The 26791-nt window shown below is 34.0% G+C and overlaps 1 protein-coding gene across 16 annotated transcripts in view; it reads left to right on the forward strand.

Annotated features, from left to right (window-relative positions):
• CDC42BPA (CDC42 binding protein kinase alpha) overlaps window positions 1-26791 on the forward strand; it is a 245674-nt gene that overhangs the window by 204663 nt on the left and 14220 nt on the right. For all 16 annotated transcript variants that reach the window (XM_012751184.3, XM_012751187.3, XM_012751188.3 and 13 more), the window contains 11 exons: window positions 1333-1438; window positions 2702-2838; window positions 3515-3654; window positions 4875-4956; window positions 7220-7436; window positions 8322-8384; window positions 9255-9848; window positions 11734-11831; window positions 14548-14632; window positions 20234-20357; window positions 21417-21534. In XM_012751184.3, the coding sequence (XP_012606638.1) occupies window positions 1333-1438; window positions 2702-2838; window positions 3515-3654; window positions 4875-4956; window positions 7220-7436; window positions 8322-8384; window positions 9255-9848; window positions 11734-11831; window positions 14548-14632; window positions 20234-20357; window positions 21417-21534 (1764 nt within the window). The remainder of the gene's footprint in view (window positions 1-1332; window positions 1439-2701; window positions 2839-3514; window positions 3655-4874; window positions 4957-7219; window positions 7437-8321; window positions 8385-9254; window positions 9849-11733; window positions 11832-14547; window positions 14633-20233; window positions 20358-21416; window positions 21535-26791) is intronic.

Raw genomic sequence — 26791 nt, forward strand, 5'->3', positions numbered from 1 at the left:
TGACAACACTGCATTCTAGACCAGGCAACAGAGTGAGACCCTGTCTAAGAAAAAGAAAAAAGAAAATATTTTTTGAGTGCTTACTATGTGCTGGGCACTGTTTGAAAGGCTTTATTTTTATTAATACTTATTTAAATACCCCATGAAGTAGATACTATTATTGATCCTATTTTATACCTGAGGAAAGAGAGAGAAGTAGGAGTTAAGTAATTTGTTCCTAAGTTCACACAGCAGAATGAAAGAATAATTATTTTAATTCATTTATTGTTAAAACATGATGAAGAGGCCAGGCCTGGTGGCTCACGCCTGTAATCCTAGCTATCTGGGAGGCCGAGGCGGGCAGATTGCTCGAGGTCAGGAGTTCGAAACCAGCCTGAGCAAGAGCAAGACCCCATTTCTACTATAAATAGAAAGAAATTAATTGGCCAACTAATATGTATAGAAAAAATTAGCCGGGCACGGTGGCGCATGCCTGTAGTCCCAGCTACTCGGGAGGCTGAGGCAGAAGGATTGTTTGAGCCCAGGAATTTGAGGTTGCTGTGAGCTAGGCTGATGCCACGGCACTTACTCTAGCCTGGGCAACAAAGTTGAGACTGTCTCAAAAAAAATAAATAAATAAAAACATGATGAAGAGTTAATTTGAAGAAGAAAGAAGTATTCCAAAGAGATAAAGTCTACATTGGCTTACCATCATATAAATCAGACAAAATTTAGAGAACTTTACTGGGTTTTCAGTAAGAAACTTCAGTCTGCCATCTGTTTCTGGAATAATATGTTTGTATGATATTTTTATCTGTTCAAGTATAATATTACCTCCTTCCATGGAAGGAAAGAGATTTGTGAAATATATTATTTGTTCTTGGTCCCAGAAAATGAAATGCATGGTTTAGAGTAGAAATAAGAATTTTTAGTTACTTTTTATTCTTCCTAAGAGGATATGAAGCATATTAAAATTCTGTATTTATATAGGCATATATCTGCAAGATTTCACTTAACTCTTTGCTGAAGGATAATTTGGAGAATTTATAAAAATCCTGAAGCCAAGATTTGTGAGCCAAAAAAAGCTACAGTTTATATTATATACTTCTCAGATAGCATTTAAGAGCAATTGATTATCATTTAACTTCTTATATTATTTTAGTTTATTGTAGCTCAATATTGCCTAAAAATATTTAAAGAGTATAAACTATAAGAAGATGTAATGAGAAATAGAAAGAATTCATTCTACTTCTATTTAAAAAACATTCTAGAAGATGGTGTGGGGTGTGGGGGCTCACATTATGGAAATCCTTTGAATAATCAACATGTATGCTTTATCAATTTATTTTACAGCGCAAGACTCACCAGTTTTTTGTAAAATCTTTTACTACTCCTACGAAATGTCATCAGTGTACCTCTTTGATGGTGGGTTTGATAAGACAGGGCTGTTCATGTGAAGGTAAGAACAAAATGGAAAGAAAATGTGACTATAGAGTCCTAGCATTTACTATCTAAATTGTAATCAAATAACTTTATTCTCTTTAAAAGGTATATAAATGTTTACTTATTTATTTTACTTAATCATTTGCTTTTATTTGCATAACAGGAATAGAAACAATAAACTAAGCACCTTGTCTGTTGAATGTTAGAGAAACTAGACAGATAGATGTTCTCTAGAAACATTTTATATAGGAGATACATTTAAATGTTTTGTTCATCTTTGTTTCATTATTTAGGTGCATTTGTGGTCCCCAAAATGCATTAACCTATATGGTGAAAGACATGAAAGTTATCCTTGAATTATTAATTTAATTTTAACCTTGTTTAATTTATTAGAAAAATTATTATTAAAAAGTAGGCAACTTAGTACCTTTTAAGAAACATTAAATGTCTGCCACTGTGCCTCAAAGATGTTTTCTTCCTATTATTAATAGCAGAGCTTTTTCCCAACGCATTCTTTGTTGTTCATCGTGTGTTTATGGAATGCCCCTCTGTGCTTCTGGGCACTGGGGCTACAGTAGCAGATTGGGGGAAAGACCAAGATCCTGCCCATGTGGAGCTCACGTTCTCAGAAGCAAGGGAGAAAGTATCAGGGTCATTTGAACAGAAAACAAAGTACATTTGTTTGGGAACCTCTTTAGTTTTCCTAGGACCTCTGAAATAGAATAATTTAAATGATAAATGGTATATATTATTAATTTGTGAGTGTATTAGAAATACACTTTTTTTAAAAATCAAGTGAGACTTGCTATTACAATATCACCTTATATGTGATTTGCTTATTTATCTCATGAAAAAGACAAGAAGATACCTGGTAATTCAGATTCTAATACTAGTTTCCATTTCCAGGCTCTCCTGCTCTTAGAGTTGGGAGGGACCTTAGAGGGAATGTCAGTCCCCATCAGATGCATTTGTTCCCTTTATATATACTTGTAGCTAGCCTGTATTTGACCACTTTGAGTAAGGGGGAAATTAATAGCATTTTAAGGCAATGCAGTCTGTGTTTGGTTAGTTCTCACAACTAAAGTGAAAGATCCATATTATATTATTTTAACTAGTCCATTGGATACATGGATTTCAAGCCAAAGAAAATGTTGAGGATTAAAAAATAAAATCAAAGATAAGCATTCATCTAACAACACCTTGCACTCAGTGAGTTCTCAGTGAATTTTCTTTTTGTTGAAATGAATTTTAATCAAACGTTTTTTTTTTCTTCTGAAAGTGTGTGGATTCTCATGTCATATAACTTGTGTAAACAAAGCACCAACTGCTTGTCCAGTTCCTCCTGAACAGACAAAAGGTCCCCTGGGTATAGATCCGCAGAAAGGAATAGGAACAGCATATGAAGGTCATGTCAGAGTAAGTATGATTAAGTTGGGTTTAGATTAAGGTTTATTAATGATTTAAAATAAAATATACTCACTTTAAGAACATATTGACAGAAAATTAAATGAATAAAATTGATCTAATAATTTTATTTCATTCAGAGTTAGGATTTGAAAGCAAAAACTTACTTTTTACTTGGAAATAAATTCTAAAATGTCTCAAACTTTTCTGTATTGTCCCTGTCTCATGATGAATAGTTGTTAAAATTTCTACAAAGGAGTCTTTAGCACCTGTTCTTGCCAGAGAGGTGGCATATGGTTATGAATTATGAGATATTATCAAGGCATAATCTTGTTATCTTAGGTAATATTTACAGTGTAATCTGAATTTCATCTTATTACTAAATTTTTCTTTTATGCTATTTAGAAAGAAAATGATGAATGTTATTTTAATAAATTACTAGTGCAAATTAAAATGGTGTCACTTAAAAATCTTTCAGAATAAAAAGTCATTCATTGTTTGATGAGTGTGTTATCATGTTTTCTTATATGTTATTATGTCCCATCTGCTACTTCACCAACCAAAGTTGCAAATTTATAATGTGTATATTATCTTAAGGATTTCACCATGCAGTTACGTATGTAATTAAAGGGGCTCTGATTGACATTTTCATTTGATTTGTTTTTTGTTTGTCTAAAACAATTCTAAGATTCCTAAACCAGCTGGAGTAAAGAAAGGATGGCAAAGAGCACTGGCTGTGGTTTGTGACTTCAAACTCTTTCTGTACGATATTGCTGAAGGCAAAGCATCTCAGCCCAGTGTTGTCATTAGTCAAGTGATTGACATGAGGTAAGCTTTTGAAGGCAAAAATATTTGTATCGTTGCAGCATGGAAATTCAAGTTTTTCTGATTTTTAAAAAATTATATTGGCATGGTTCATTTAAATAATCTAATTTCATATTAATTTCTAATTTACTGTTAATGTTGATATAGTAACAATTAAAAATAGGAAGCAAGATGTAGTTATAGGACAGGTCGGTTTTGAGATTGTTCGAGATGTTTGTTGAGATTGTAAGGTTAGGAGTCAAGGAAAACAAGCTGGTGTTTGAGTTCAAAAGACCAGTTTAAAGATTGCTGGGGTAATGGGGGCCTAATGTCTGATGTTTGTGTCTCGTAAAGGTGTGGAATATAATTCTCATGTAAGGAAAGGAAATAAAAATCTGAAAATCAAACAAGCTCTTGGAAAACATAATGATTCAGTAAACATTTAAATAAGTACATCTCTTGAATGCTTCTGGTCTCATTTTTCAGATTCTTCCCCTGTCCTTGGAGTGCTCTCCTTTACCTCTTCTCCTGACTCCAGGCACTGCCTGAGTGGTCTTGTTTACTCCCACAGCCTCAGCCATCACCTTGCATTGATGGCTCCCCAACATGTATCTCCAGTCCAGATACAACCATCCATGACTAAACACCAAAATTTCCCGCTGTGCCTCACACTGGCATTTCACACCAGATAGGTGTGAGAAATACCAGCAAGGAAAACCTGACAGAACCTGCTGAGACTATAGAAAGATAGCAGGGAGAGGACTAGACGTCAAGCCTTCTGTGACCGAGGGAATGATGGTACCTATAACAAAATTAAAGAAATCGCAAGAAATAAATTATTGTGGAAGAAATCTGGTTTAGATGTTGAAAGAACAATAATATGTCAGATGAGCTGGGTTGAGGGCACTTAAGATATTATGGGATGCAAGAGAGTCCACTAGAAACTCTGAAGATCTACCAGAGTTCAAATCCCAGTTCTTCAGATATACTAGCCTTGTGACTTTGGGTAAGCCAGCAGTTACTTCTAGCTCTTGTATCATGCGCCACTGTTAAGTTATTCTTGATAAATTACTTTGGGCACTATTGATTACAATGGGGGGAAAATAAAAAAAATTTTTAAGTTCAATTTGGATGTTTTGGGTATTTAAGCTTTGTGGATTGCTTCATGTGTTTTTAGATACAGACTCAAAGCCACACACACATCGCTGCATATACTAACTTTCAGTGTTTCTCTTTCCATTCAGGGATGAAGAGTTTTCTGTGAGTTCAGTCTTAGCTTCTGATGTTATTCATGCAAGTCGAAAAGATATACCCTGTATATTTAGAGTAAGTGTGTGCTATAATTTGATCACTGAATTATTTATTTTTAATGAGTATGTTTTGCCTCTCCATCTAAATCATAAAAAGTATTACATAAAATGTAATCTTATATTTCTTTGTACACTTCATATTATCTAGTACTTGAATGTATAGAAAATTGGTGCTAAGAAAATATTTAATTAGTGAAAGATTTGTAGAAAGCATGAATATATGGCTTCTAAAATATGTTTTCTGATAGTTAATATGTTTGAATCCCAATTCCATTTTTAAATAAATATTACCACATGGAAAATTGGATATGCGAGGTTTCTCAAGTTTTTTAAAAATAAATGTTTCTCTCTTTAAAAACTAATGTGTTTCAGTTATCTACTGCTTTGTAACAACCATGCCAAAACTTAGTGGCTTAAACCAACAATGATTTATTATATTTCACTATTCTGTGGGTCAGCTGTGCAGTTCTTGTGGTGGTGTCTACATTCAGCTCATTTGGAGCCAGAATATCCAAAATGACCTTACTCTTACATCTGGAGTCTTGGTGCTAGCTGGGTGATCTCTGCTCCCTTCTTTGTGGACTCTGTGCATGTTCCCTAATGATTAGGGAGCTAATCATTGGCCGAGCTCTCAGTGGCTAGCTTCTAAAAGAGCAAAAGAAGCTGCCAGACCTTTTAAGGACTGGGCCCAAAAAGGCATAATAACCCTTCTTCTTTATGTTGAGCAAAGCAAGTCATGAGGTCAGACCAGTTTTAAGGGGAGGGGAAATAGACTCCACCTCTCAATAAAAAGAATGGAATTCCATAGGAGGAATTGTTCATGGCCATATTTGGAGGCTGTTTACCAGAATGTGATCTTGAGTTGGTGAATGAAGACAATAGAGATTTTTTAAAAAGTGACTACTGCCCTATAGTTTTGCCTGTCTACTTAGTATTTGTCTATGAATCTAGTATCTGTGGAAGGTCAGGCAAAGACTATGCTTCGTCTCCCAGTTCTCAGACTGACAACTGTTTAGTCTCCTCCCAGCCACCAGTGGAGTCTACAGAGGCCCACTTACCTAATTTAACTTACCTATTTTAATAAGGAACTCATATATAAAATTTAAATCTGTTCTTTTTGTGAATGCTGTTTGTATAATGTTAAGCCTCCATTTAAATACTAATTCAAGTGATCCAGTCTTCTCTAATGATAATGTGACATATTGTTATGAAGTAAGAGAAAATGTAAGTATTTCTGAGCATTTCTGACTTTTTAAAACAAGTTGAAAGTCAGTATTGTATAGTGCTTAAGAGCAAAGATACAGGATCCCAGACTTCTAGTTATGTGCCCTGGGAAAAATTACTTACTTTCTCTGTATCACAGTTTTTTCATACATACACTAAGGATGTAATGACAGTACTATTAATATGTCATGAAGATGTTAAGAGGGTTAAATTATTAATACTTATAAAGTGATTAGATCTAAAGATCTACCCAGTGCTCAGTAATTAATAATGACAGTTATTATTATTGTATGACTATGTGTAATGCATTTTTAGTGCTGTGCTGGCACTTTTATAGGAAGGGAAATGAAAATGATCTAACTTTTTTTTGAGACAGTCTCGCTTTGTTGCCCAGGCTAGAGTGAGTGCTGTGGCGTCAGCCTACCTCACAGCAACCTCAAACTCCTGGGCTCAAGCAATCCTGCTGCCTCAGCCTCCCAAGTAGCTGGGACTACAGGCATACGCCACCGTGCCCGACTAATTTTTTCTATATATATTAGTTGGTCAATTAATTTATTTCTATTTATAGTAGATACGGGGGTCTCGCTCTTGCTCAGGCTGGTTTCGAACTCCTGACCTCGAGCGATCTGCCCGCCTCAGCCTCCCAGAGTGCTAGGATTACGGGCGTGAGCCACCGTGCCCGGCCGATACTAACATTTTGAATGGTATATGCCACCTTTGCTTTGTCATGAGTTCTAGTGCTAAAACTAGTTATTCTGATTTATGCTAGCTAAACTCCATTAAAGGTATCTTTACTTTGGGAATCTTAGCTAAGGTATCTTAGGTAAGGTATCTAAGGTATCTTAGCTTTGGGAAATGAAGAAGGGCTATTTGTTATTCATGTCACCAAAGATGGTAAGAGAAAACTTAGCTATTTTGGAGTGATTTTACATCATATGTTAGAAAATTCTAAAGGTATCATTTAATGCATGTTCATTTTATTGGTGAGTGCTAAGCAAACCAGCATAAAGGGTTTCTGTTTTCTAATATCATGAATATTGATTAAATTGTTCTAGGTCACAGCTTCCCAGCTCTCAGCATCTAATGACAAATGTTCAATCCTGATGCTAGCAGATAGTGAAAATGAGAAGAGTAAGTGGGTGGGAGTGCTGAGTGAATTGCACAAGATTTTGAAGAAAAACAAATTCAGAGACCGCTCAGTCTATGTTCCCAAAGAGGCTTATGACAGCACTCTACCCCTCATTAAAACAACCCAGGCAGCTGCAATCATAGGTATGAATTTAAAACATTTGTCATATTTTCATAATTGTTTACTAATCTAGCTTGTGAACAGGGACTAGCTTTCATTTAGGAATCTTCAGTGTTCAACATACTATGTGATATAACACAAATGCTTACTAAATGTTTATTGAATGAATGATTCCTATATGAGATCTTTGTTTTTCAGTAAACAAGAGTCAGTACACTTTCTAAGTGCATTTTCTTCTGAAAAAGTTACCATGCAAAAGATTAACCTGTTAATCTATTTTCTGCTTGTGTGACTTAGAATAAGTTAATTTCTTAGAGCATAAGTTTAATATGTAAAATTAATTACTTTGCTGAGGTTATTGGGAAGTTTAAATAAGGTGGAATACATAACAAAGAGAAGCTGCATAATAATGCCCTTAACAAATGACAGCTTCGGCGTCTGGAGGTTTAAATTTTTGCTATATTCTTACATACACATCCAATTCTTTTGTTAGTTTCCAGTAAATAACAAAAAGTTTAATGAGTAGGTTCAAATGCCTTTCACGATTTTTCCCTTCCAAAACAAAAAATAGATGGAACTGGACCCAGGGCAGTAACAAACTGGGTTTGTCTTTTTCTTTTTCTTTTTTTTTGTTTTTGTTTTACCATTTATTGAATAAACATTTACTGCTTTTTATAGGTGTTGATGTAGATTTTTTAAAATTATTTTCTCAAAAAAGACTTGAGACATTTACCACTGTAATCTAAAAGGAAATTTAATAGTGTAAATTGCTATTGCTATATTTTGATTTTTTAAATTTATTTTATTTCCATTTTTTTGTACCAAATTTTCTTATTATCTGGTTTATTCTGTTAAGCTTTACATGGCTTTTACCTAATAAATCTGTTTCTTATTTATGTCTTACATAGATCATGAGAGGATAGCTTTGGGAAATGAAGAAGGGCTATTTGTTATTCATGTCACCAAAGATGGTAAGAGAAAACTTAGCTATTTTGGAGTAATTTTAGATCATATGTTAGAAAATTCTAAACTCTAGATTCTAAGTTCTAAAAAGGACAAGATTTACTCTTTATTCTATAACTGAAATTTTTCAGACTTAATTTGATGTTTATAAATTAAAAGATTATTTTTCAGTTTCTGTAATACCCCTGAATTCTAAAACTTGGAAGTGTATATTGTTTTTCTTGTGTCATTTAACGGCTCTGCTATTTGAACTCAGGTTGCATTTCTAAAGATGGTACATGAGAAAAAATACAACTTGAGTTTCTTGTTGTTCTGTTAATACTAGTAAGAGGTACAGACTATTAAAGTATTTGAGTTTTTTTCCCCATGGTCCAATAGAGCAGGTTTTTTTCTAGGGAGAAATGAAATGCTGGTTGAAAAAAAGAGAAACCAATCTAACTTGCTATTTTAAGTTCTGTGTTTATATGAAGTTAGATCATGGGAAAACAATGCATTTAAACTTTATTAGTTTGTTACCCATAGAAGTACCTTCAGAGAAATATGAGTTACTCAGTGTTTAAAAATATGAACCTCATGGCGAAGTTCCCTAGAATTAAGTGGCCATAAAAAGATTTTTCTTAAAGATTTGACATGGTTTTACATAAGAACTCTTTGCCTTGGCTGCCAGAAATCTCAGTGCTAAATTTAATACCTACTATAAGTGAGTCAAATTGTAGTAGGTTTATCTTCCTTTTTCTCTGTGATTTCTGATCTCTTACTATTGTAGGTGTGCATCAGTGTCTTTATTACAAGTTGATTTATATCTTCTTAGTATAACTGTGATATGGTTAATAAAGAAAACTATTTTGCATTTGATTTATTATTATTTCTGTGTGTAGAAATTATTAGAGTTGGTGACAATAAGAAGATTCATCAGATTGAACTAATTCCAAATGATCAGCTCGTTGCTGTGATCTCAGGACGAAATCGTCACGTACGACTTTTTCCTATGTCAGCTTTAGATGGGCGAGAGACTGATTTTTACAAGCTGGCAGAAACTAAAGGGTGTCAAACCATAACTTCTGGAAAGGTGCGCCATGGAGCTCTCACATGCCTTTGTGTGGCTATGAAAAGGCAGGTCTTCTGTTATGAACTATTTCAGAGCAAGACCCGTCACAGAAAATTTAAGGAAATTCAAGTCCCATATAATGTCCAGTGGATGGCAATCTTCAGTGAACAGCTCTGTGTGGGATTCCAGTCAGGATTTCTAAGATACCCTTTGAATGGAGAAGGAAGTCCATATAGTATGCTCCATTCAAATGACCACACACTATCATTTATTGCTCATCAACCAATGGATGCCATCTGCGCGGTTGAGATCTCCAGTAAAGAATACCTGCTGTGTTTTAACAGCATTGGGATTTACACTGACTGCCAGGGCCGACGATCTAGACAACAGGAATTGATGTGGCCAGCAAATCCTTCCTCTTGTTGTAAGATTCCCTTTCTTATTACTGCCTTAGCTCTGTGTCTTTTTTCTTTCTTTTTTCTTCCACTTTATCTCCTAAATGTTGTCATTGTTAATAATAGATTATTTAAGTCATTCTTAAGGTTCTAAGTATTAATTATGTTATATAAAAACCATGTGTAGTTAGGCCTAGACAAACAGGGTCATCAGCATTAATATGTACATAAGTAAAACTAATCTTTTTGTGTAATATTTTACTGAAATGAGTTTTTTTTCCCTATGTTGTGTTTAGAAATAACCCTAAGTTATCTTCGTTGTCCCCCAAAATATGGTGCTTGTAAGCATCAATAGCTCATAGGACTTATTCTGGAAGATTAGTTACTAAGTGAATTATTTACTCAATTATGTAAAGATATAATTAGCATCCATAAGAGGTGTTATTCAGTTTCACATTTTTATCTAGATAAGTAGATATTTTAAATTGCTTATTTCACTCTTAAGACATTAATAAATTACTGAAGGTGGTTCGGGGGTCCCTGTCCTTCCCCTTTCTCTCTCCACCTCCTTCTATTTGGGGAAAAGAGGGCCTGCTTTCCTGCCTTCTTTATCATTATTATTATTATTAGAAAAAAATACTTTTAACTATTGAATACTTTCGTTATTGAATAATAATTCAATTATTATTGGATATATGCCATTGCGCTGTATAAGATATAGCAATGAATGAAAATATATATAGTCTTACCTTCACAGAGCATAGAGTGCAGGAGAATAGATTTGTATAAAACAAAGTAATTGCAGTAGAAAATAAGCACTACAGTAGCAGAAGTACAGGGTTCTATAGACGTGCATAAGAGGAGTATCTAATCCACATCATTTTGTTTTTAATGGAAAATACTTGAGCATGTTTAAATGCTAGAGGGAAAAAACCACTAGGGAACTACTAGGAAAAAGTTGACTATATGGGTAATACAGGAAATAGAGTAAGATCCCCAAGAAGGCCAGACAGGGTAAAATTCAGTACATAGAGGCAGGAGGAGTAAAACCTCTTCCGTTATAAGAAGATAGAAAGAGAAATGATGAGTATAGGTCTAGTCAAGTTTAAATGGTCATTGGAAGGAAGTTTAGGAAGGCAATAGATGATTATTACAGAAAAATTAGAAAATCGGGATAAAAAGAACAAAAGAAAAATACCTCTAATCATACCCACCCAGATTAAACTATTTTTAATGTTTTGTTTCTTCTGAAATATATACCCCTAACTCTGGCATCATATGTAGAATAAATGCTGTTTTGTAACCAAGTCAGATAATAATTCAGAGTATTGCTTCTAATATGGAGTAAGAGTTGGAATATCTGTCTTTTATGTATAGCTCTGCTAAAAATTCGCTTCACAACCGTAAGCTTAGGTAAATTGTTTATTCTCTCTTTGTGTCATCGTTTATTGATACTCATTCCAAGTGTATATTGAGCATCTCCCCTGTTCATGTAACTGTGCTGAGGTGCTTTATTATACATTCTGAACCAGAACAAAAGCACTTACCCAAAGATTTCTCTGCTTTGTAAGTTTGCTTCATTGTCAAAACTTACACTTTAGGAATCAAATACTTAAAAATGTAATGAAAATTCCTTTATAGAACTAGTATTGGGCAAGGGAATGTTATACCCCAAGTGTTAACAAAATCCTTCTGTATTACAGTGACCGTATAATCTGAAACATGGTATGTCAGTTCTTCATTTATGATTTATGTTCTGTTTACTTCAGAACTGTTTTGATGTGCTATTTTATGATAACAGTAGGATTTTCATGGTATTTCACTCTACAGTTATTTAACAAAGACCTTTCAAAATGTTATGGGTTTAGTAGTTAAAAGTAATCAACAGATTGTTCCCACCTTCCTTTCTCCTAGGTTACAATGCACCATATCTCTCGGTATATAGTGAAAATGCAGTCGATATCTTTGATGTGAACTCTATGGAATGGATTCAGACTCTTCCTCTCAAAAAGGTAATTTAACTTTAAAATGTGAGCAAAGCCAATTAATGAATATAAGTATAAACACTAATATGACTAGTTAGCTATTTTTTTATTAATTCAGCATTTTCTGGCAGGTGTAATTGGTAGTTTGGGACTTAGCTAAAAGTAAGAAAATAAAAACAAAAATCAAGCTGGTTCATTTCATTATAGGTAGCTCAAACCATACTATTTTTATTATTAATGCACTTAATTTATAGTAAGTATGATTGTTATGATGAACAACTAGAATACTTCCTAGAACCTAAAATGTCAGTATTACTTTTCATTTTTGAATTAAGGAGCTCTGGAGGAGTATATGATTATTATTAATTATAACCGTTTTTCAAATAGTGCTATACAGTGTTTAGTCCTGTGAGGACAGATTTTACAGGCTAGAAAAGTGATTAAACTTAACCAAAACTGTGTTTAAGTGTCTCATGATTGGAAAATAAAGGTTTTTCCTAATAAACAATATTTTTCTTAATATTTTCATAATGTAAAGGGAACTTTTACAAGTATAGAACTGCTATTTTACAAAAATGAATAGTAATCATTTTATGTAGATATATATTGTATATGTAGTATGTATTATTAGTTGGGGGCAGGGTTTAGAGGAATAGGTGAAAAAAGAAGCCAAGATCATATTACAAAATTTGTGCCAATTTTAAATCATATCAGCAGTTTAAAAAGCTCTTGTAAATACAACCATGTTATATAAAGCAACTAAAATATGTTCTAGTTTGTAAATTTGGCCTGGTTACATATAGTTAGTTTTCTGTTTTATTTTTATCATGTAATGTTTGCAATAGATATGAAAGAATGCATGACCTTTATAAAGCATAATAATAAGCTGATCACTCATGATCCCACCTCCTTACTTAGTAGCAAGAACATTACCGATGTCACTGCATCTACCTGTATATTTCTCCTTTACCCCATTCCCCACCTTTCCCCAGAGAAAAATAACTATCCTGAAAATTGTGCTTATCATTCCCTTACTTTTCCTAAAATACAGAATTTTTGCATATTTAAATATTCCTAAACAATATAGTGTTTAGATTTGATTGTTTTTGAGCTTTATAAAAACGTTACAATATATTGTCCTTTTCTGCCTTGCTTTCTTTACATAGTTACTGTGTTTCTAAGATTTATCCATGTTGTTACATATACTATAGTTCATTGCTTTTCAATGCTATAAAATATTCTGTTGGGTAAATTTATCCCTATTTATCCATTCTCTGATTGGCAGATATTTGAATTATTTCCTAGCATTTTACTATTCTGAACATTGCTGTGTATGTATGTCTTTTGGTGTATGTGTACAGGAGTTTCTTTAAGTCATGTGCCTAGGAAGAGAATTAATGGGACATGGGGAATGCAGTTATGTATCTTTATGAGATAACGTCATATTATTTTCCAATTGTACCAGTTGATACTCCCTTCAACAGTATGTAAGAGTTCTTACTGACTCTCATCCTCTGTAACACTTCCCATTGTAAGAATTCATAGTTTTTGTAAATGGTTGTAAAGTAGTATCTCATTGAAGTGTTATTAATAATTTGTGTATCCCTAATTAACTGTATGGTTGAAAATCTTTCATGTGTTTATTCATCATTCATAGTTCCTCTTTCATGAAATGCCTAGTCATGTTTTTTGCTCATTTTTCTATTGTATTGGCCATTTTTTTTCTTACTGATTTATTGGAATTCTTTATGTATTGTGGATATTGGGTTAATAATGGATGTGGAAAATCTTTTCCCTTTTTGTGACCTATCCATTTGTATTTTGCTGAAGAGAAGTTATTGATTTTGATGTAGATAAATTTATCATTCTTACCCTTTAGGTTTGTCTTTTTTCTCTTAAAAAACTTTCCTTCCTCAAGGTTATAAAGATAGAGCCTTTATTTTCCTCCAAACATATTTTTTCTTTTCTTTTTTTTTAATTTCAGGGTATTATGGGGGTACAAACATTTTGGTTACATCTTACCCAAGCAAGGATTAGAGGCATACCCTTCCCCTCTACAATGCTCATTGTGTCCTTTAGTTATGAGTTTACCCCTAACCCCCGGCCAACCCCCTAATCCCTGGAGAGTGTTATTTCCATGTGAGCACCATAGTGTTAATTAGTACCAATTTGATGATGAGTACAAGTTAAACATTTTAAAGCTTTTCCTGTTGCATGTATGTCTTTAACCATTTGGAATTTAGTTTTGTGTATGATGTGAAGTAGAAATTTAATTTGTTGGTTCCATATAGCCAGTTGCTCCATCACCATTTATAGATAGTCCCTCCTTTCCCCAGTGATCTGCATTTCCATCTAAATCATATGTGTGCATTTAGTTTTTGATAGTAACAATCCATAAAGCAGCTGTGGTGATATCTTCTTAGTATAATTATTTGGTTACTAACAACTTTAAGAAGTCTAATTTAAGGTTTAAATGTATTTCTACTTAATTTCATTTATTTATTTACTTATATGCCCAGAATAGTCTTCCTTTAAAATGTTATCATTTTAAGTTTCAGATTAGATAACACACCTTTCCAGTAGAATTATTATTAATTTTTTGTTGACTTTTTGAGAGGACTATATTTTGAAGTAGATAAATGAAAGGTCCTAATAGTGTATATTTTATAAGCAAACGAAAAAGTTTATTACTTAATTTTTAAAGGTTTCGTTGAAATACTAATTTTATTTTTTATTATTTTAGGTTCGACCCTTAAACAATGAAGGATCATTAAATCTTTTAGGGTTGGAGACAATTAGATTAATATATTTCAAAAATAAGATGGCAGGTAAGAAATATATATAAATTAATAGGATAGCTTAAATGGAAATGTTATCTTAAGCTTACTGCCCAAGGTCACATGAATAATAAATGCCAAAGTCCAGATTTAAGCTTAAGTGTATCTTACTCCATGTCTGTGATCTGGGCCACTGTCACACTCTTTTAATGTATTAAGATGAACTACTGGACAAAAAGTCATTCTCTTTAAGCTTGCATAGCTGTATAAGCAAAGTATTTGATTCTGATATACCTTGTTATTTTTCTGTGGAGTCCTTAAGTAGAGAAAGTATAGCTGAATATATCACCTTTGCTTTCATTGATATTATAGAACCTAACCAAAATTTGTAGCACTAAAACTATGAATACTTATCTAGAATTCCAGTTTGGGCCTTCCAAAGTACATCTCCTGCCAATGCAGAGGGCTTAGTACTTCTGAATTGCTGATGTCAGCATAAGACGAAGGAGGAAAGAGAGCAAAGTCAAAGGGCAGTGCCCAAATCAGGAGAGGGAATGGGGACCCTGGGTGTTACAGACTGGAGGGTGTGTGGCAGTGACCAAAGTAGTGAGCTGAGACTGTCACACATGTAATTACATACTTCACATGTAAAATGTCAGGGAGACTATCTACATGTAGTTAAATGTTGCTTGGCAGTCAGAGTATGTCCAAAGAGTTAAAAAATTCACTTTTGGCTATGCACCATGGCTCACTCCTGTAATCCTAGCACTCTGGGAGGCCAAGGTGGGAGGATCGCTCAAGGTCAGGAGTTCAAAACCAGCCTGAGCAAGAGTGAGACCCCGTCTCTACTAGAAAGAAATTGATTGGCCAACTAAAAATATATAGAAAAAATTAGCCGGGCATGGTGGTTCATACCTGTAGTCCCAGCTACTCGGGAGGCTGAGGCAGGAGGATCGCTTGAGCCCAGGAGTTTGAGGTTGCTGTGTCCTAGGCTGATGCCACAGCACTCAAGCCTGGGCAACAGAGTAAGACTCTGTCTCAAAAAAAAAACATTCACTTTTATCAAATATCGTTATAGTGCCCTCTTCTATATAATAGAGACATTCTCATGTCATAGCAACAAATTTCTGCATAACAGAGGTATTTATAAATTTCAATATTTTTTGGTATACCTATTTAATGAAGATATACTATGGTACCTTATTTAAAATAATTTAAATTAACTTAAATGTAAGTAGTAACATTGGCCTCAGAAAACACATTAAAATGGTTATACCAGTTATTTTGGGGTAGTGAGATTATTATCTTCTTGATCTTTTTTTCCCTCCTCCTGTCAAAGGTTTGGGTTTTTTGGCTTTGTTTTTGTTTGTTTTAAGTACTGAAATGTACACTGAAATGGCTTGGCTTCTGGTTTGGTGTTTTAGTATGTCCTCTTAGAACCGGAGGTTTCTTGTTATAAAACTGGTGACTCTAGTGGAAATCTGTGCTAAGAGGATATTTCAGTATGACTTAAGAAAGAATATTCAAATTTTAGAAGCGATTCCCACTCATAGATGGATTCACCATGAAGCTCATGAAACTTCAACTTTAGGCTATTCACTTCCAACACCCTATACTGAATTTTATACAGGCATATCTTATTTTATTACGCTTCGCCTTTTTACAAATTGAGGGTTTGTGGACACCCTGCATCAAGCAAGTAAGTGTGCCAGTGCCATTTTTCCAACAGCGTATGCTCTCAGTGTTTCGTTCCTTTCCTTTCCTTTTTCGTTTCCTTTCCTTTCCTTTCTTTTTTCTTTTCTTTTCTTTTTTTTTTTTTTCTTGATATAGGGTCTCACTATGTTGCCCCAGCTAGAGTGCAGTGGCATAATCATAGCTCTTAATCATAGCTTAAGAGATCCTCCTGCCTCAGCCCTGAGAGTGGCTGGGATTATAGGCATGTACCACTATGCCCAGCTAATATTTGTATTTTTTTGTAAAAATGTGGTCTTGCTATTGCCCAGTTTGGCCTCAAAATCCTGGGCTCAAGCGATCCTCCCACCATGGCCTCCCAAAGTGCTCAGATTACAGGCATGAGCCACCACGCCTGGCCTCACTTACTGTTTCTATGTCACATTTTGTCAGTTATCACAATATTTCAGACTTTTTCATTATTTTTATATCTGTTGTGGTGATCAGTGATCTTTGATGTTACTGTGCTATTATCATTATTTTAGGGTATCATGAACCATACCCATATAAGATAGAAACTTAATCTATAAATGTGTGTGTGTTCTGGCTGCTCCACTGACCTGTCCATTTCCCCATCTCTCTTCCTCTCCTAGGGCTTCCCTAGTCCCTAAGACACAACAATATTGAAATCAGGCCAATTAATAACCCTACAATAGCCGCTAAGTGTTCAGTTAAAAAGAAGAGTCACATATCTCTCACTTTAAATCAAAAGCTAGAAATGATTAAGCTCAGTGAGGAAGGCATGTTGAAAGCCAAGACAGACCAAAAGCTAGACCTCTTGTGCAAAAGAGCCAAATTGTGAATGCAAAGGAAAAGTTCTTAAAAGAAATTAAAAGTGCTACTCTAATGAACACATGAATGATAAGACAGTGAAACAGCCTTATTGCTGATATGGAGAAAGTGTTTGTGGTCTCAGTAGAAGATCAAACCAGCCACAACATTCCCTTAAGCCAAAGCCTAATGCAGAGCAAGGCCCTAATTCTTTTCAATTCTGTGAAGGCTGAGAGAAGTGAGGTAGCTATAAAAGAAAGGTTTGAAGCTAGCAGAGGTTGGCTCTTGAGGTTAAGGAAAGAAACTGTCTCCATAACATACAAGTGTGAGGTGAAACAGCAAGTGTTGATGGAGAAGCTGCAGCAAGTTATTCAGAAGATCTAGCTAAGGCAATTGAGGAAGATGGCTACACTAAATAACAGATTTTCAGTGTAGACTAAACAGCTTTGTATTGAAAGAAAAATGTCATCTGAGACATTCATAATGAAAGAGGAGAAGTCAATGCCTGGCTTCAAAGCTTCAAAGGATAGGCTGACTCTCTTGTTAGAGGCTAATGCAGCTAGTGACTCTTAAGTTGAAGCCAGTGCTCATTTACCATTCTGAAAATCCCAGGGCCCTTACAAGTTACACTAAGTCTACTCTGTGCTTTCTAAATGCAACAACAAACCCTAGATCACAACACATCTGTGGTTTGCTGAATATTTTAAGCCTGCTGTTAAGACCAACTGCTCACAAAAGATTCCTTTCAAAATATTTCTGCTCATTGACAATTCACCAGTCACCCAAGAGCTCTAATGAAGATTTACAAGGAGATGAATGTTGTTTTCATGCCTGCTAGCACAACATCCATTTTGCAGCTTGTGGATCAAGGAGTAATTTTAACTTTCAAGTCTAACATTTAAGAAATACATTTTGTAAGATTATAGCTGCCATAGATAGTGATTTCTATGATGGATCTGGGCAAAATAGATTAAAATGATTCACCATTCTAAATGCCATTAAGAACATTTGTGATTCATGGGAAGAGGTCAAAATATCAGCATTAACAGGAGTTTGGAAGAAGTTGATTCTAGCCCTCATGGGTGACTCTGAAGGATTCAAGACTTCAGTGGAGGAAATAATTGCAAGTATAGTAGAAATAGCAAGAGAACTAGAATTAGAAGTAGGTGCTGAAGATGTGACTGAACTGCTGCAATCTCGTGATGGACTTGAACAGTTGAGGAGTTGCTTCTTATGGATAATTAAGGAAAGTGGTTACTTGAGATGGAATCTCCTCCTGGCGAAGATGCTGTGAATATCGTTGAAATGACAACAAAGGACTTAGAATATTATATAAACTTAGTGGTAGGGCCGAGGCAGCGTTTGAGAGAATTGATTCAATTTTGAAAATTATATTTGCTGCTATGGGTAAAATGCTGTCAAATAGTCTTGCATGCTACAGAGAACTTTCATGAAAGGAAGCCTCCATCAGTTGCAGCAAACTTCATTGCTGTCTCTTTTTAAGAAATTGCCACAGCCACCCCAACCGTTAGCAACCACCATCCTGATCAGTCAGCAGCCATTGACATCAAGACAAGATCCTCCACCAGCAAAAATATTACACTTAGTGTAAAATATTTTTAATTAAAGTATGTGCATTGTTTTTTCCTACATGACGCTATTGTAAGCTTAATAGACTATAGTATAGTGTACATATAACCTTTATGTACAATGGGAAACCAAAAAATTGTGTGAATTTCTTGATTGCGATATTTACTTTTTTGTGGTAGTCTAGAACTGAACCCACAATATCTGCAAGGTATGCTTGTGTTCTGTTTCTTAGAAGAACTCTAGATATTTATATTAATATAAAATTAGCTCTGCCCTGTTGTCACTCTGTGTGGCCATGCTAGTCATGAAATATTTCCATACCCACTTTGTGTCTGTAGGGAAAAACCTATTCCAACTTGTCTTTTTATCTTTTTACTCTAGGCTAAGAGTAGAGGTAGAGGTTGGAGGAGGTGGACCTGACAAATTTGAATACAGTTGTCTTGTTCTTTGACAAAGGAAAGAAATTCCATTTCCAGGAGATCCTTTCTTTTTCTGTGTCTTGCTTTCTCTTTCATCTCTTCAAGAGATTGAAGTGCTCCTGCAACCCTCTGGCTCTCCAGAATCTCCTATTGCCACCATACCTCTTCTAGACCTGCTTTACCCTCATAATTCTTAAAGTCTAAAATTGTGTCCCACATTCTCATCCACTTTAAAAATTCTATCCCTTTAGTGTTTGCTGTTAGGAAAGCAATCTCACATTACACTGCAAGGAGCTTGTCTCTTCTTGCTCATCATCTACTTTGGCCCTACAGGCCTGTTTGGCTTCCTCCTACCTCCTTCTTTGCACTTCAGGTTTTTGGGTGTTGAAAACTTCTAAATGTTGTGTTTTCTCTTTTTCCTTGTGTTATTTAGGTAATGGCATCTCCTGTCATGTTACGTGGATACCGTTGTCTGTTTTATTCTTATAGTCACATAGCCCAGCATGTTTTGGGAGTCCCTAGCTGATAGTTTTTTTTTACTTCTAGATACTAAAACTGACATAGGATAAGATGGGCACTGGGTTGCTAGGTGTATATGATTAAATATCATCTACCCCCAAGATCAGAAGAGTAGAAATAGCAACAGATTCTTACCTTTAGTAAAGGAAGATAGATTACAATTCCTTTTCCTTACTCCACGTCTCATGGTTTGAACCTTGCAGAGGATATGTTTTATGATATAAAAATCATTTTAATTATTTATTAATAATAATTATTATTATTTACATGAATGTCTTACCATTTATACCTGATTACTATGCAGGTTAACGACAGCAGCTCTTTAACACCCTAAGCCATTGAAACCAATACTGGGAAGGAGAATGTTATTTTATGTTTATAATCAAATAAAAGTGAAAATATGTTTTATAAGCCATGTTTAATATCATCATGTATCTGTTTATATCTGTTCTGTAGGAAATTATTGCTTATTTACTATGGTTATCTACATAAAACTTTTAAAAATCAGAATTGAATATACTTGTACAATTGATTAACATTTTCACTATCTCGGAGATTAATGGATAAAAAAAATTTTAGTAGTTTAGATAACATCATTGTTCTTTGTATTTTTTTTTAACAGAAGGGGATGAACTGGTAGTTCCTGAAACATCAGATAATAGTCGGAAACAGATGGTTAGAAATATCAACAATAAGCGACGCTATTCCTTCAGAGTCCCAGAGGAGGAAAGAATGCAACAGAGGAGGTAGATATTAAATTTATACCTATTATGCTTGTAGCATTTGAAGGACTACTTGGTGATAATAGTATATTCAATTTGGAAGGAAAAATTGATATCTAAAAATCTGTCACTCATCTATAGTGTCAGTACTGCAATAATGAATGTCACTTCTCAGTCATTTTAATTAGTTAATACTCTCTAAGTTGTGAGTATGCACTGAATTAAAGTACCATATTTTTATTCATTTCTGTATGTATGTGAAATAGTTACAATTTTTAGAATGTGTATCTTTCTACAATTTAAACTTAGAACATATCTTTGCATATAATAAATCTCTAAGAAGTTCAGATTAACTATTCTCTTCATAAACAAATAACCTTGTAGTACTTCCAGTTACATCTAAAACATTTCTACAGCCGGGTGCAGTGGCTCATGCCTGTAATCCTAGCTCTCTGGGAGGCCGAGACGGGCAGATTGCTCAAGGTCAGGAGTTCAAAACCAGCCTGAGCAAGAGCAAGACCCCGTCTCTACTACAAATAGAAAGAAATTAATTGGCCAACTAATATATATATATATAATTAGCCGGGCATGGTGGCACATGCCTGTAGTCCCAGCTACTCGGGAGGCTGAGGCAGAAGGATTGCTTGAACCCAGGAGTCTGAGGTTGCTGTGAGCTAGGCTGACGCCATGGCACTCACTCTAGCCTGGGCAACAGACTGAGACTCTGTCTCAAAAAAAAACAAACAAAAAAACATTTCTAAAGTGTTATCAATTTTGAAATAGATACATGAAATGTTCAGAATTATCTATGAAATAGAGTGGAGCTTCTTTGATATCTTAAGTATTAAAAGGACCCTCTCGATTTTCCTGTACAAAATCATAAGATCCTTTATTTAAAATTTAAAAGAAAACATTCTAAAGAAGTGAATTTTTAATTGAGTATATTGTGTTATTCTAATTATATCCTTATTAACATGATTTAGTAGTTTTATTTTTATAAAAAAAGATTAAAGTATGGTTAATTTTTCTCTTAACTTACCTAGATTATGGGAAAAGTGTCTAAACAGGTGTTTTGTCTTATAGGGAGATGCTACGAGATCCAGAAATGAGAAACAAATTAATTTCTAATCCAACTAATTTTAACCACATAGCACACATGGGTCCTGGAGATGGAATACAGATCCTAAAAGACCTGCCCATGGTAAGAGGAGTGAAGAGTAAATGTGAATACACATGGGGTGAGGGAGGATAGGTATATAGGCTTAAATACATACGTACGTAGACTTCAAAGGATATATTAGCTATCAGTATAATGAGGAAGTGTTTCTCTCAGCATATCACAATATGTCTAAGATGTATGACGACATACCTGATAAAAAAACATAAAATTTAGAAGACAACTGTCAAAAACCAAACAAATCAAGTTCTTATTCAGTTCCATACTCTAGAAATTTTACTGTTGTTGGTAGAAAAAACTGCCAGAATTGGAGAGGTTCTATACTAAGTTCAGAACTTGGTTACCAAATCACTAAAATTTCCCTAAGTTTTAACAATTCAGTATGGATATTTGGCCAAGTTTTTTTCCAGAGAACTATATTAGTTTGGTCATTAATGATCATATCTTTCAGCTTATAGTGACATTAAATCTTTTTCCTTTGCCCAATTATAAACATGTTGCCTGGTCAATCACACATTAAAAAATACAACATAGGAAAATGGTTATGTTTTAACACTATGAAGATTGTGTTCACAGACCTGTTATGTTGAGATTAATATTAGTGGAATTAGCTAATTATCCAGGCTCTGTTTTTTCTTAACATTTCAATATCATAGTACTTTCAGCAAACTAAAACTTTAATATGACCCTTATGATTGGTGGTGATAGCACCTACATTTTGCATAGAATTTTAAGTATAGTTTATATTTTGTAGCAATTTTGGGAGATGATTTGTAAATTTTGACCCAAATCTCTTTGTAAGGAAATCTATCTTAATTAACCACATTGTCAACACTACTGTGATAGAAGATATAAACATCTATCACTGAGAGACAAAATGATAGATAATATAGTTTGGTGTGGAGTCAACTTTTTTAAAGTAAAAAACTAAACTTTTAAAGCGAGTTTTGCATTTATATCATGGGAAGAAAAAAAGTCTACATTTGTTTAAGTCTGAGTTCTTCATTGTGAATATCCTAATTAATCAGTTGTCCCTGTTTGCTTATGAATAAATATGACATTGTTATCATTTTTCATCATCCAAACATTATGTTTGGTCATAGTAATATATCTTCCTTTATCCAATATACCTTCCTTTATGGAATTCAAATCATTCACAGTAGTCACTTACCCTTTTGGAATAGGAAGTTTTTATTAGCTGTACTGAGTAAATATAAATAAAATATGTAAAACCTAGATTACAGTTAATCTTGATATAGTTAAACTAAGTAAAAAAAGTTAAGGTTGAGTACATTAAATATCAGAACTGTTCGATATGTCTATCATATCTAAAAGTTATACAATTTTTTCAAATTTTGCCTAGGAATGAGATCTCAGATTTCCATTCTTCTCCCATTCTGAACATTTGCTGAAAGTCCTCAGTCTGGTTTTCCTTTAATTTCCTTTAATAACATAACCATACAGTGAAAAACCTCTTTTGATGTTCCTTATGGAAGGTACATTGTCAGACGCACATATGTTAGTAAAGAGAATTTTTGGCCGGGCATGGTGGCTCACACCTGCAATCCTAGCACTTTGAGAGGCTGAGGCAAGAGGATGATTTTAGGCCAGGAGTTTGAGATCACCCTGAGTGAGAGCAAGACCTCATTTCCACAAAAAATAGAAAAAAACTAACCAGGTGTGGTGGTGCACACTTATAGCCCCAGCTACGTGGGAGGCTGAGGCAGGAGGGTCTCTTGAACCCAGAACTCAGAGGTTGCAGTGAGCTATGATGTCACGCCACTGCCCTCGAGCCCAAGAGACAGATCAAGACCTGTCTCAAAAAAAATAAAGAAAAATTTTAAAATTAAGACAATTGAAATGTGAATATATTTGTAGCTTTTTTTTGATAAATCAAGTGTTACGTGCTATTTTAATTAAACTTTTAAAAATTTAGTTAGTAAATAGTTTTTCCAATATATGATATGTAGTTAGCATTATGTAGGGATTAAGGGATACAAATTTCAAACTAATACATGTTACAAAGCAAAACATTAGCAAATAGAAAATTATTTCAATAGTTAAGATTTTAATAGATGTCCTTTTTAAATTAAAAGCTCTTTCACTTTTGTTTCATTTTAGTACATAAAAAGGAATATATTTTTTATCTCATTCAAATAATTATAGAAACATTTTGTAGAAATTCTATTATATCTCACATATTACATATTTTCGTTGGAACAGTTTCAGTGTTTAACAAAATGATATTCTGCTTGGTATTCTTCTGCCATTAGGTGAAAAATAAATTAGCCTAATGTTCCAGAATTCTTTCAGACCTTTATACCTAATAACTCCACACCCTGACTCTAAAATGTCAAGTTTCAAACGTTGTAAGAACTTTTATATCAAAGCATCCCCTCCTTACCCTGCTTTTTCTCACCTCACCCTCCCACCACTTAAAGTAAAAAAAAAAAAATCTCTATTTTATTTTTTGTTCAAAACAAGGTCTAGTCTTTATTACTAAGCAAAATAAGTTCAGATAGCATTTCCCAAAGATTCCCCAACTGACTCCATAACACATGACCTTAGGCCTCTGACTTTTTGCATTTGTTGTCACCTGATTTTGTTTACCCATGACCATCTTGTTGGTTCTTTTTGGCATTAGTACAAGTGACTTTGCCCTAGCAGTTCAATCTGGTTTTTAATGTGCCTGCCATTCCTTTAATGTTTTCTCATCAAGGTGAGTGCTTTTGTATCTTCAGGACAAGAAGTTGGTGTAAATGTTTGAAACCTGTTTCTTTACCTGTACATGTAGTATGCACCAAAGATTCTTAATTCCTGTTCACAGCCTGTGTGTCTTAATTCCTGTTCACAGCCAAATTTTATGTTCACATAACTTTTCATTTCACTAAAAAAGGATGTATAAGCTGTGGCTTTTTTACAGACATGCATTTAATGACCTAACAAATATTTCTGGAGCACTTACTATGTGCCCAGAACTATGTTTATCTCGGGGTAGACTCTGATTGACAATACAATAATATGCATGTATGAAAATAACTATAGTATGCATGTCTGTACCTGTGTATGTGTGTAGTCATTGAAAAGCTTGTGATATTTTAATATTTTCTCAGATTTTAATGTTTCTATTGGGATGGAACCATTATGAACTATTTCCAAAAAATAAAGATGAATTAAAGTTTTCTAATGTTAACATATATAAGAGTTTTCAAATATCAAAGCCACATGTTATCATTTGTGCATAGAGCATGTGCCCCAGATATTTTTGTGTTTTATTTTATTCAAATCAGTATTGCTTTCCTTCCTATGAAATACTTATAAGCTTAGAAAGTTTATTAGATATCTTTAGAAGGTTAATTGTTTCTTTTGTATCAAATGATCCTGAAATAGGATTGTTAGCTCTTTGAATATGAAAGGGGCAGTAAGGCTAAGGGCATCATTTTATTTTCTTATCTCTTGTGTCAGATGCAGATTTTTTTATTTGTATCTTAGTGAGCCAAGATAAATAAGCAATTAATATAAGATGGTGTCTGTCTCTTAGAAATATATACTGTGTTCATTTTCTTGACTCTTTTTTATCATTTACCTTGTTTACAAGTGGTTGCTGGTAATAAAAAAAAATAGATTTTCTCTAGCAGAATGCAAGAATAATATTTTACCTCTAGAAGATTTATTTTTACCACATTATATTTCCCCTAGCTTTTTATCCATTACTAAAATTGTTAATAAAGATAAAATTTTTAGTGCAGTGACCTCTTGGGGCTTGAAGAAGTAATTTTGCTTCTTAAAGTCAAAGTTATTAATATATGTACATTAATAGTTTTTTTTTTCTTTTTAGAAACAACTTTAGAAAGTTCTGATTTAACTCATATCTCTTGGATAAAAACAATATCATATATAGAAGCCTTTCTTTTTTTTTTTTTTTTATTTTGGCATATTATGGGGGTACAGATTTTAAGGTTTCAATAAATGCCCATTTCCCCCCTCCTCCCAAAAGTCTGAGTCTCCATCATGACCATCCCCCAGATGGTGCACATCTCACTCATTATGTATGTATATACCCACCCCCCTCCCCCCTCCCACTTGCCCAATACCCTATTACTGTAGTACCTATGTGTCCACTTAGGTGCTAGAAGAAGCCTTTCTTTTAAGCCTACATAATTTATGTGGTCTTTCTACAAAGCTAACTGATCTCAACTCAAGGGAATATAAGTCTTGCTGGATTCAGGCAGTGTTCTCTCTAGCAAATCATTCAACCTCTGCCTTTAATGAAGAGATTATGTTTTCTGGAAACAATTGTTTTTCAAGAACTGAACCTTGAGCTCAGTGACTCGAGCCTGTAATGCCAGCTACTCAGGAAGCTGAGGCAGGAGGATTGCTTGAGGCCAGGAGTTCAAGACCAGCCTGAATGAGAACAAGACCTGTCTCTACACAAAATAGAAAAAAATCAACCAGGCATGGTGGTGCACACCCATAGTCTTACTACATGGGAGCCTGAGGCAGGAGAATTTCTTGAACACAAGCTGTCATGATCCACGATCACACTACCACACTCTAGCCTCAGCAGTAGAGTGAGACAGACCTCTGTCCCCTTAAAAAAAAAGAACTGAACCTTGAAAATTCCCATTAGAATTAGAGATGGTCACTGGCAACTGAATGATGGTTTCCACATGTTCAGAAGTAAATTATTTTATCTGAAAAAATTAGAGTTTTTGACTTCAAAAACTTTTTTCTGTATCTTTGGTATTATATGATTTCATATTTTAAAAATACACCTCAACATTAAAGAGAAAATTTTTCCCTTGTTAAAAACAAATGTTTTCTTTTAGGTGTCTAAATGGAGATAAGTTTGAGCTACTTAAAGGTTAACCAATAATTAGCATATTTCATAATTACTCTTTTTGTTATAGGGAAATAAGATCAATAAAAGCAAACATATAAGTACATAAATACCAGGGAATTATTTTAAATGGTTTTAGATTTCTAAAGAAACAGTTTCATAACATGTCTAGTTAGAAGCTATTGTAGGTTCACTTGTCCTTTTCTTGCTTGTTTTTTGCCTTTTATATCCTTAATGTTTCTGGTAGATTTTGCCATGTTTTGATTGTATCACATAAGAAAATAAGAACTAAGACATAAGAAATAACTCTGGAAGTCTTGCATCTCTGAAAGTCCAGTTTCTACTCACCTAACTATAATAATAAAAGAATAATTTTATAAGGAGAATCTTTTTGCAAATCAGCTATTTAAGTAATTGGCAAGAGTATTACAAAATTTAACT

The sequence above is a fragment of the Microcebus murinus genome, chromosome 19 (assembly GCF_040939455.1).
Source record: "Microcebus murinus isolate Inina chromosome 19, M.murinus_Inina_mat1.0, whole genome shotgun sequence".
Lineage (NCBI taxonomy): Eukaryota > Metazoa > Chordata > Mammalia > Primates > Cheirogaleidae > Microcebus > Microcebus murinus.